General features: G+C 32.3%; 1 protein-coding gene across 1 annotated transcript in view; it reads left to right on the top strand.

Moving 5' to 3' along the window:
- Positions 1-13,519, top strand: part of LOC111038045 (tyrosine kinase receptor Cad96Ca-like) — a 28,449-nt gene that overhangs the window by 12,279 nt on the left and 2,651 nt on the right. Inside the window, 5 exon segments of the mRNA XM_022320971.1 lie at positions 513-760; positions 5,637-6,374; positions 6,991-7,240; positions 7,418-7,570; positions 8,442-8,620. Coding sequence (XP_022176663.1) covers positions 513-760; positions 5,637-6,374; positions 6,991-7,240; positions 7,418-7,570; positions 8,442-8,620 — 1,568 coding nt within the window.

Below are 13,519 nucleotides of genomic sequence, written 5' to 3'. Positions count from 1 at the left end.
AGTATTAGGTACCTGTATCGATTATTATATCGATGATCGTTATGTTCAAAAATATTTTATTTTATTGTGTTTAAGTATTTTATTGTACTATTAGTCCACATAGGCATAAGTGCTTATTACTATATTCAGTTGTATTACTGTGTTAACGTATTTTTATTTAAACAATTATTATTTTTTTTATAACTTATTATTAACCGTGGTATTGATTATTTACTGCAGCTTCAATATGATTATTGAGACATTTTAATAGAATGATATTTTTAAAAGCAGGAGCCAATTCGAGGGTTAAATTGTAGTCAATTTGAGTTTCCCTGTATGTATATATACACGTAGTCTATAAGTTGATCAAGATACATATTTAAATAATTAAACGTCAGTGATAGCAATAATAACAAAAATATGTAGTCATAATATATTGTGAGCTCGAGACACAAGTTTTCGAAAAATATATTTTCTTCCGACACTATAATTTATCTGTGAGTTTTTTTTTCATACTGTTTATTTTGTTACAGGACTCTGTGATCTGACTGGAAGTCCTCCGACCATATGGGTGGATCGGAATTGGGTGGTCGACTCCACGGCACCCGTCGGCACGGTGGTGGCCCGGGTTCGCGTGTCCGACGTCGGCCACGAGACGGTCTTGGTGTACGGGTTGGAACACTCGACGGGCTTCAACATCGTCCAAGAGAACGAGGACCCTTTGCCGTTCACCATCGACGAGAACGGAAGAGTCACCACAAACACGTCCCTGACGAACAAGGTATAATCATATACTATTATCGTCATTAAAAATAAAATCATCATTCATATAGTGCATATACCATAATAGTATTATGCGTCTGAGTCGATTATCATTACCTCCAATCGCGGTGTTGTACTTACATGTATACGTGTTTAGTGATGTCGATCCGAAATCTTTGAAGAACAATTTTGTTCTTACATTAGCGCAATAACCCGCAGTGAACTCACCTGTAGGACGGTGTCTCGTACTAACGTCAAAATAAACTTATCGTACCTATCTAACATTACGTGTACCCATATGAGTATATGACATATTATTGCATATAATATCCGGTATCACATATGCGTGTATAGTGTATACTGTATACACTCTACACATATAGGAATTATTATAATAACGGCAAATTTATACATAATATACCTATAACTACCTGCGTTATATTATACTGCGCGTATCGAGATTCGCGACTATTATTATTTACGATCCGACACGTCTAATCACGGCTAGACAATTATTTTATAGACGTGTACCATAATATCATGTAGATAATAACACTATTACTCACTTTTCGTAAGCTTATTGTGTACCGACAAAGTACGTACTACGTACCTTTTTTATTGGGAAGAAAGGGTATATCAATTTCGGATACGTAAAAATAAAAATATTTATAATCATATGGCCGGAACACGACGTAATAATGGAAACACAACTGCAGCAACATAATAATAATAATAATATCGTACGACGATAACAGCATATATGTTATAGTTAAGTATATAAGTATATACAAAGATTGAAACATCAAGAAAATGTATAAATTATACATTTATTAATCATATTAGAATAAGAATACATAAAACAGATTTTTTCATTAACGTAGTTATTTAAAATCTGATTTTTGAAATTTTTAAACATACTTATAGAATATATTTTCAAATTCTCGAGATTCATTGTACAACTTGAGGATTGTCTTGTGGCGATACAAACTTCAGTTTTTCAAATTAGAACCCATCCCTTTCTTCTGCAAATTATCTAGTGAATAATAATTTTTCTAAACATTTCGACGTGTCAGAATCGAAATCCGAACGAAAAGTTTTTAAGTTGATTAATTTTGTATATTAGGGAAGTATTTCCACGATAATGAGTTTTGAAGATATGGAAGTTTTCAATTGAATATATTAGTGATTAATATCAATGTGTCAACATTAATAATTTGTAAAATTATCCAATACTATAATAAGTAATAGACTCAATATTATACTTATTTTATATGCTTATAAAAATATTTTTAAAAACTTTTATCCTTAATATAAACGCTTTAATAACTAAGAAACTACTCGTTTGAATTTTGAATTAGGTACCTACATCGAAATTTTCACAAATAATTTACAGTAAACAATGGAGGCTTTTATTTTAAAAATAGAAGTTTGTTTCACCACAGCAGGACACTCATTTAGTAGTAAGAAAATTCAAGGAAATAACCTTGAAAATAGAGAGTATGTCGGGAGCATCCAGAGAGCCAATAAGAACACATAATGATGTGATAAAAGAGGTGCTTTCCTCAATGATTCGGAGGGAAACTATGCCGTTAGGTTAAAGTTAGAGTAGGATGGATTGTAATGAGAGCATTTGATTTTGAGTAAGAATAAGGCAGCAAAGAACAAAAATCAATTCTGCACTTTCTCCATACGACCGCACATGAATGATAAACTAAGTTGGATCTATATCGATTGTAAAAATATATTTACTCGTACACAGTTATTACTAAAAATATATCATACTTCCTTATAATATATAATTAGATACCAACCTATATTATTACTTCATAAATGACTTCGAATTTTCTTATCTCTGTGTAGGTATTGTTTCATTTAACCAATTTTCGAAATCATATTTTTGTGTTACGCCTACCTAGTTAATAATTTGAGAGCAATCGTTACATAATAACTTGTAACGCGCGTAACATACATCAAAACTTGTTCATCGGTAGTATTTCAGTTTTGCTTCGATATCTTCATCAAAGTCACGACTAGAATAATAACGCCACCTACAAAACTAATTCTTAATAGTTAATTTGGTTAATTTGCCATATTTATGTCTAAATTAATCAAAAAGGTTTGTAATCGAATTCTCAACTATTATTTAGACACGTCTTGTGTTAAACGTAAGCATAATAATGGTACCGGGTCTAACATGTTATCATGATAGGTACCTGCCTACACATTCTTGGTTGTATTACGTGGATTATAGACTACCTATTGATAAAACACAATGAACTGTCTTTTCGCCCGTCCCGTTTCAACATGATCTCGAGACCGAAAACCGTGCAATATAAGAGCTTGTGATATAATGCAATATTTTACGGTATGGGCGATGTATGCATAATAGATTGTAATAACAATACATCTGTTTTCCTGAGTAAGAAACTAGGTATATCGGTCTATAACAGTGAATATATTGATAAGAGTAACATATAATATAGCCATATAAGGTGATCATTTTTACTCGTCTTACCAATCCTTTAACTAAGCTCTATTTTATATGAAATAATAAATATTATTCAATTTTTTTCAGTTTGTGTAAGTATAGTGTTCTATAATTATCCAGTAAACTTATTTTGGTTTTTATTAACTAAAAAAAATTACCAAATTTTAATTTCTATTCTGTTGTTTATCCATTCTCAATCCATAAATAAGTCATGCGTAACGCTGTAATAACTAATAAATAATAGGTATGTTCTAAAAAGTGAGGATTTTACTTAGAAAAATGAAATGAATTAAATTTTTTCCTTTCACTAAATAAAAAATTATATTTGAGATTTACATGTTAATACTTAACTTAACCAAATTTTTTTTGGAAAAAACATATTTTTTAAATACACTTGACAATAGTTTTCTTGAACTGAAACAACTTATTTTAGCTCACTTTCTTGCTTTTGATTACTTAAATCTTGTTTATCGTCATTTTTAGAAAACTACCATAGTTAAAAAATAATAATTTATCTAATAGTTATTTGCCATGTTGATATTATGTCAAATATTATACAATACCTTTGAAAACTACATAAATACTAACATAAATGACTACCTAACAAAAAATTGAAAGTAATTTGTCAATAATAAAATTATAAAAATAATCTCTTAGCTGCCAAAAATAATACATTTTAACTTTACTAATAAATAATAATCTATAATTTCTTACACTTGACTCGCCAATGTCAATTATTCTATTAAATAATATGTGCACTTTTAATTTATTTTACTCATTATTACAGTTCTTGGTGTATGTAATGGTATTTGGTAACTTTGTACTTAAATTACTTATATTGTGTTCTGATTTTACTCGTAATTAAATAGCTATATAATAATAAATATATTTCTCTCAGGGCATAAATTAAATAAACTAATAAATAATTATAATTATAAATGTTAAATATTGGTGAGTTGAATTGACATAGTCGAATTAACCCGCCAGTTCTTTTAAAAAAGGGTAATTTTAGGATCCCAACTTTTAATTCTCGCAGTGTCTACCCTTCCCATATTCCTTTTAGTTCTGTGAATTATTTGCGAAACAGTCCTATACTACGCATGATGAGATTAGCGAACGAGAATCCATCGTTTCTATTGGGGGACTAAACCAGTATTATATGTTATGTTCACCATGTCTTATATTTTAATTTGTATTTTATACTGTTACGTTTTAAGATTAATATTTAATATCAATATTTGTATTGGGCTTATGCCGTTTCATATAAATAAATAAATAATTAGACCGTTATTTACCTATTCAATATATTAGTTATACATACGTAATAAAACTAAATCGCCTAATCGTTTCCCGTGTCGAATCAAATAACTGCCATCGTATGTTTTCTTTCCTATTAAGGACTAATTATTTTTAAAAAAAAAACAATCGTTTCGTTTGTTTTTCATTACACCTTGTTCCGTTAGTAAAATGCCGAATTTATTTGGTATAAAACGAAGTTTTGAAGTAAACTAGAGTACGTCCTAATTAGCATCCGTAATTATTAACTAGGTTATTAACGCGTAAGACGTAAATAATTTATTACGAATTAACGTAGCCCCAAAATAACTTTGTATGTGTACATTTTAATATAATGATAGCATAATATAATATATTATAACCTACACGTACACGAAAGCCAAAAGTAGAACACGGTGTTTCTCTGCGGCGTGTATAATGGGTGTACTATATATGTATAACTACACATTATTGTTACACCAAGTGTGCCTGTTATTGACATTATTGTATTAACGTATAAATTAGTGTTTTACTGCAACCACGGTCTTCTACTACGTGTTTTGTTTCTGTGATAGCGAAGTTAAAAAACGATTTCATTACTATTGTGTTTGGACCTTAGTGATTTCTCAGAGCTTACTTTGGAAAAACCATAGTTATGATTGCGTAATAATATCATAATAATAATAATAAAAATAATAATTGTTTATTCAAAACGAGTGTCGAAGAAAAAATAATTAAAACATATGAAAAGATTCTTCACAAAATGGTTACGTATGTACTGAAATGTACGATTTATTGATCAGGATTTAGACTTCCCTATTACGAACGCGTTTTTTAGGAGAACGACTGCATAAAATTAACTAAAAGATGAATAAATGGTGAATTTTAAATAACATACACTACAGAAAAGCAGTTTATTAAATACAAATAAAAATTATCACTTGTATGAAAACATTTACTTATATACACTACCTAGTTCTAACTATTATGAATTGACGTTAAGTTTTTACTTTGTACATTTTAAATTTTACTGTAACCTGTAGGTACTAACGTATAGTTCCAAATATTAATACATTTCTCCCTATCAACCAACGTTCATCCTTATTTTATAATAATTGTATTCATTTCACAGGAGGGAAAAAACATTTACCTGTATGTAACGATCAATGACGGACACCTGACGTCCAAAACTCAGGTATGGGCGAAAGTGGAAGGACCCGGCGGCGGTGGCAGGAATAAGCCGGGGAGCGGAGGACTTCCGACCAACTTCTTGTCTGGACAATTCCGACCACCACCCCCGCCGTCAATACCGATCAACGGAGCTGGAGGAAGTTTTCCGGGCGTTGTTTTCACGCCCCCTAACAAACTTCTACCCTCCGGACCGGCCAGGACGACGCCGCCCAGGCCAACGAACAAAGTTCCTACAGTGAAGCCGACGACGCCCACAGTCGTTGCCACGAAAAAGACAGTCGCCGCTGACATACCCGTCGCCGAGGCCTCCACATCACCGACCGCGGTTGCTAGCACAGTCACCTCAACCGTGGTAACCGATGCAGCTGTCAATGTGGTTAACGGCTCAACCACCACTGAGTCGGCGTTCAGCAACGTCACCACCTCATAGTCGGCGTTCAGCGACGTCACCACCTCGGCCGCTTCCACAGCCCGGCCCGAAGAGACAAGAAACGTAACAGAACCAGCGCTCACCCCTCCTACAGTGACCACCCAGCAACCAGTTCAGAATAACCTGGTCTTGGCTCTGGTCCCCATAGTGATTGCTACCGTATTCTTAACCACGGCTGGCGTGCTTGCCTGTTTGTTCCGAAAAAGACTGTTTTCCTCCAAAGTCAAGTCTAAAAAAGTCAATTCAATTGTGAGTATAATAATATATACCTTTATTATAAGATATAATATATAACCATGGTATTTGTTCAATACGATACTGGGCACCTAGTCATAAGTAATTAAAATACTAAATCAAATTCTAAGTTCACAATATACGACTTAACCGAATTTAAATTTAATTGTTGGTTTAGTAATACGTTATTATATTGGTTATAGTATATCATACATAATAGAATTGACAACTACAACAATATTTACGAGTAGACACAAAAGTACAAATATTGAAACATACTGATGTTTTCATGCAGCAAAAAAATACGCCATTTGTCGAATTTTAAAACCTTATCGTGCTTATACTGCTGCTGTTGCAAGTCATCGCCCTTTTCTCATCTATGGACATTCTCTCTAGAAAACTTTTGGAAATTTTCGTCTTATCAATAAAATATTTGGATAGAACCTGTTTGATCTAACCTATCCGGCTATTATTATAAGACTAGTGTCAAATGTCAATCACATTGTATTAGAACTATTTATATATACCGAGTATAATATAAAGTTTGTGGCCAACGGTCGCACATAGGTAACTGTGTCGAAGTATGTACATTAAAATTATTATGCTTATGCTCTTATACTTTTTATTGTAGGGAAAAAAGAAGAGCTCTAGATCGGACGACCCGATGGTCATGCACCACTGGAGCGGACCACGGGCTTTCACCAGGTATGAGAGCTGGGGCTCGGATCCGTCGACCAATGGGCAGTACATCGGTGGCAAGGAATCGGTGATCAAAGAAAGCGACCCATGGGAGATACCCAGGCACCACGTAAGGGTGTGCTCAATACTAGGAGAGGGTAGTTTTGGGCAAGTCTGGAAGTGCGAGGCGTACAACATCATGGGTAAGAGACGCTCATTCTGCCGCGACTATGTATTACCCGTTGAATGACAACAACCATAACAATAACAATTATTGTTATTATAAACACTGTTATCTGCTACAGCGATCGTGATGATATCACCTCGACCGTGGTAAAATGTTGAACACGATTAATATATATTTGCATATATTTGTTTAGGGTTCAAGGGCAACATGGTGGTCGCGGTAAAGACGCTCAAGGACAACGCGGGCGAACGCGAACGACTCGACCTGATACAGGAACTGCAGGTGATGAAATCGCTGGAGCCACATCCGCACGTTGTAAAACTCTTGGGATGTTGTTCGGAGAGAGGTATATTTATTACAGTTAAACAAGTTTTAGTGACAAAAAGCTAACAAATAAAAAGCAAAATATCATAATTGTACATAATATATCAAATAATCATCTTATTTTCGCTTTAATATAAGAAATAGTCTCATATATTATAATAAAACTGATTTTATTTTTACCTAATTTGATAACAATGTCCATGGCAGTTAGAAAATTCTCAGTACTATATTTATTTTGTACACATATAATACATGCATACTCTAACGGCCTAACAGATTATATAAATAACATAAGACGCAGACAAGTATAATGCTATATGGGTATAGTTCTTACATCTACAATAAAATAACCTTTGGTTAGTGGTTACATAATATGGTTTAAATAAGAAGAGGGCCGATACATAAGACTATATTATGTTCAATGTCGTAAAAACAAAAATCCCCAATCACATATTACACAAACGAATTAATTATTGCAACGATTTCGCGATAATATTATCGGATTTTCTTTTTATAGTTATTTCCAAAAACGTTAGGTATTTTAATTTATATTTGATATCGTTTTTATAAAACGATAAATATTATTATATTATATCGTTGTATCGGATATCGGTAAAAATAATTAGTACCTACAGCCCATTCCTTTTAGTAATAAAATCTCTAAAATATTGATTTGGACGTACTCTCACAAACAATATAATATGATTATTTGATACATTTCGTCGGTCCCGGTTTCTTGTAAGCTTTTTTCGCTTACACTTATAATGCGATTATACCTATACTCTGATATGTAATGTTGATTAGCATTAATAATAATATATTATGAGTATGGTTCAACGATGATGATTTATAACGTGTCTAAATTTTTTTTTTTCGTTTCGTTTCCGCTGCAGATCCCTTGTTCGTCATAATGGAGTACGCGAAATTGGGCAAACTCCAGAGCGTGTTGCGGAACTCTCGTGGCGTAAACTACTACACGAATACGCACGGGCCGAGTTCGTTGACGTCGCACGAACTCATTATGTTCTGCTATCAGATCGCCAAAGGAATGGACTTCTTGTCGTCGAAAGGGGTACGTTGAACTTACTGCCTACATACCTACAATATTAGATGTATTACATTGTATATACAGTGCACAGACGACTGCACGCTGCAATGTTAACGATTGCGTTTCGCGCTTCGTAAATTGTTATAATATATTATTATTATGATGCTATTGTAATTGGTGCACGTAGCGTTCAGTTCGTAAGCGCGTAGGAAGTCCAAAGACGATATAATTATAGTGTACCAGCAGGAAATTGAAATTCCTTCAAAAGTCACAAATCTGAAAAATAAATGTTACATATATTTGTTATTGTTTTGAAATATTATGGGTTCGGCTCTAAACGCTCCAATATTAATTTGACTTTGGTTTCGAAAGGCAAATGTCATTATTTTAAAATTATTATTATTCACGAGCGTTCGTCGAAGAATACAGCTTCCGATAAAAAGTATTACATAATACGTATACAATAATTCAATAAATAGTTCATTATAGATATTTAAAAAGAATGACAAACGTAATATAGTCGAACAATTGATTAAAATATTGATTTTAGTATGTTAATATATTTTAATTTTACCAAAAAATAATAACTCAGCATTCATAATTTTAAAATGCAAATGTTTATATTTTCACTCATTTTTAATGCACAATTGATTGAACACATACCTATATTCTGAGCCTAAGCGCATTAAATTAGCATCCCTGATTATTACTTATTAGTGTCATAGTTTATACGTGATCAATGGTGTCTGTGTACGAGTACCCATATTCTAACTTATTAAGACTAATAAGTAATAACTAACGTAATTTATTGTAGTTCAATTATTATCATGGTGCAATATAAATAAGTGTGAATGGTAACTCAAGAGACGAAAAACTATTGCGCACAACTTTAGAATGCTCAAAACGTATTTTTCATCTAATCTTGCGGCAATCTTACAATACCTTAATACCATATATTTCACACCAATATATGTAGCTGATCCCGTGCACATCTCTGTCCGCTAAAATTCCAATTCTGTATGAGACTCGCTTGTGATAATGAGAGCAGACCTGCGGTGGATTCCGGACCCTGCTTGATGCGTCCTCTTTGTATAAATAATAAGTTTTATTTTGATTTTGATTGCGGACACTCTGATGAGAGGCTATAAGTGCAACTGAGCCACCTTGGTAGGCAATGTGCAAAAACTTAGTTTGATACGTCATGTCTATTGCTTATACCTGATCTGCCCGATTAACCACTGGCAACCAATAGACAAAACAAAAATACCAATTTCTACTAAAAATATTTATATTTCTCCTATAACCAATAACAACCATTTATAAGCAAAAATTTCCTTCGTAAATCTCAAAAGGTTAAGAAAAAAAATTGGAGGTGATAGTAGGAGGGTAAAAAATACTTTACGGCATATTCTCATGCCTACCAAATATACAAAAAAAATTCATTAAAATCGATGGAGCCATTTTGGAGGAGTGCGACCACAAATACTGCGACACGAGATTTTTATATATTAAATCATATCATACAAAATACATTAATTACTTTTCAAGTGTATTATTGTCGAGGACGTAACATTTACCATAATAACATTCTTGAGTTCGTAATAACAAAATAAGTACTTATGCGTATCAACAATGCGACGGAACAGAACAAAAATTACCAAAATACATTAATTAATTGGAATTAACTTTTCAAAAACAAATATTGCAGAAAAAAAAGACCAACTGATGAATTTTATATTTATTATATTTTCGAGGTATACAGCTCCACCCATAGACAATTTATAATTATTAATATCTAGTAACATATTATAGTCGATTAGTTATCCAATCGGTTTCCCTAATTCTCCATTGACGCGAATAATAATTTATACATTGAAACGAGTTCTCTGATTTTTAATATATCACTCGAAAGAATACCGTATGACTTAAAATAATACACGCGTTGAACAACAATTTCACATTCCAGAAAATTACGTTTGGATTTACATCAGCAATATAATACTAATATGTTCCCATGAACCGTGAGATACATTATTTGGTAGTTATTTTGAATAAAAACTCAATATTAGAATGAAATAAACCTGTGACCTTGAATGCATGTGTGTAATTACAAACATGTATTATGTATTTACGGTTTGCTTGGTCTATACGAGTAACGAATAAAATAGGTACCTAATGTTATTAAAGTGGCTCTCGACTCTATAATTATAATCACTTTAAGTATTTATACGATAGTCGATGATGAATAGAATTCTGAAAACAATTTTAAAATTATTCGCCGAAAATACAATTAAGTATTAGACAATAATGGAAACCTTTAATGTTGTTCACAACTGATATTGCACCTATTCAATTTTAGATTGAAGACGATATTTTTTCTATTCGCATCTTTACTCACATTTGGTTAAGTAATCATTTACAGAAAATAGAAAAACAGGATTCCAAAGTAAAAATGTCGTATATACATACGCTGACAGTAAAAGAAATAATGAATTTGGGAAAAACGTCAAATTTATTATGTACCAACTATTACAGTTAAGCGGTACCTAGGTACATTTTAACCACAATAATAATTATTGTTCGTGTATTCGGACTTATATATACATCTATATAATGTAGAGTAGGTGGCAGTCATCAGTACAATACTGCTGAGGTGCGGAATGTCGTTCATTGACCGTCGCGTATTATTATTATTATATTTGTGGTTTCGATTCAGATACCGAAATGTTTCTGAAAAACACGCCCGCGATTGTGCAGTTTCGTTTTAGTGCGAAATCATTCGGGGGCACACGAGGGCAATAGCCGGTAAATTCGAACCGCGCGCGGTGACGCGACTAATAACATTAAAATTCATTAAGGCGGATTCCCACTCGGCGGAACTCCAAAACACATCGAGCACAACAGATTGTGCAATTAATAAAAACCTCGTCCCTACCCAAAATCCATGCGATAAGTGTACCTACGACTCGATGATGATTGACAATAAAGCCGATAAACCGAACGGGACGTTTTTCCGGACAGATGATGACTGAGTTTACTGCAACGGTACAGCAGTCCTAGGCCCCACTCTGACCAAAACAACGCACTAATAACGACAAATTATTAAAAACACATTCATATACATGGTGTAACGGGAAGGCCCGACAAATTATATAACTTTTGTTCTGATATCAATATTATGTTTACAGTTTTTTTATACTTTATTTATTGACTTGAGCTACACGTATAAAGAAGTATAATAAAATATTTTTTATTTTTAATTCTGAAAATAAAAAAATTATAATCTGGTTGAATTTTTTTTTTTGAAAAATTCAAAATAGCCAATTTTTGAATCTGGATTTTAAAAAACTTTGATTGTAAAACATTTATTTAAGTCAAGTGGTTTATTTTTTGTGGTAACTTAAATGTCAAACATTTTTTTATATATATATAGATTTTAACAAGTATCTAATTAAAAATTCTCATAGAATAATAACTTTATAATTAATGAGTTTAAAATATTTTCTACGAATGAATCAAATTAATAACTTAACAACAATTTTGATATTTAAAAAATAAAAATAAAATAAGCTAGTTACCTATACCATTTAAATTAATGTTTTTACAGTCAAAAGTTTTCTAAAATCCAGATTTACAAATTGGCTAATTTTGATTTTTCAAAACAATTTAAATCACGATTTCAAATTTTCACTTACAGTATTAAAAAAATAAAATATGTTATATTATACTTATAGGCTGTAGCAAAAGAGTCAATAAATTATCAACATAAAATTAAATAATAAAAAATATTGATTAAAACAAAAACGTATTTCATTTATCAGGTCTGTGAAACACTTTTGTGTTTTGTCACGACGGGTCTCCCAAGTACATTTTTTAACATACGAATCGAATATTAACCGACTGCCTCGATCAAAGGAGCCATATCACGTGCTATCGTGAATAATATTATTGTTCTTAATAATATAATGTACATCGTACAATAGTCTCAACACTTCACGATCCGTCGATTTGTAATTTACTCATTATGTAGAAGAAGAAAATCCACCATGAATATTGAAGTATCCCGCAGAGTCGAGGAATATAATATCGAATATATAACAGATATGATCTTGTAAAAATCGAGCGTTATTGGACCTCGATCAATGCAAAAAATACTTATTATTTAACCCCTGTTTTGCAGCGTATACAAATGCGTTCGTTTATCGGTAACATTTTTTTTTTTTTTTTTTGCTATGAGCGACGAAGACTTGGTTTTTCCACACGAGTTTTCTTACCGAGGCCTTTAATAAATATATTTCGACTCGAGTCAGAATAATTGGTCAGCTAGCCCATGCAGGGACCCACCGAGAACGTTAAAGAACCTGCTCGTGTGTCTTTAATATAGGACAATATTTAGGCAATATGGAATTTTGTTCTGGATGGAATTTCGTTATGGGATTTGTGTTAGTCGTCATTCGTGAATGATGATTAATGTAAGTTCTACAACGCATGCGCCCACATGTCAACGGCACCGCTGACCAAAAAAGAAAAACTTTAGTTTTTGCTCAATAAACGCTTTATTGGAAAAGGTCTCACGTTTTTCTTAAAAAAGAGTATGATAATTTTCTAAAGTACGCATTGGGCTTTGATTTTTGATTTCGTTGGTTACAAGTTTAAAACAGACATAATAAAAACAACAAAAGCTTGTGAAAATTGGTCATATTCAAAATCGTATTCTACAGTTAATAGAAATAGAATTTTGAAAATCTAAGTCCAATGCACTAAGAAATGTTTCGCTTTTCAAACAAAAAATTATCGAAATAGGATCACTTAACGAGACTTGAACGTTTTTCCTGTCTTTGAGCAAAAAAACAGGTTACATGCGCAGGCCCCTTCAAATATAGTATGAGTACGTTTTAAAAAACCGAACATGATTAATCATAA

This window comes from Myzus persicae, unplaced genomic scaffold, assembly GCF_001856785.1.
Source record: "Myzus persicae strain clone G006 unplaced genomic scaffold, MPER_G0061.0, whole genome shotgun sequence".
NCBI classification, from domain to species: Eukaryota; Metazoa; Arthropoda; class Insecta; order Hemiptera; family Aphididae; genus Myzus; species Myzus persicae.
This window is presented reverse-complemented; position numbering and strand designations above follow the sequence as displayed.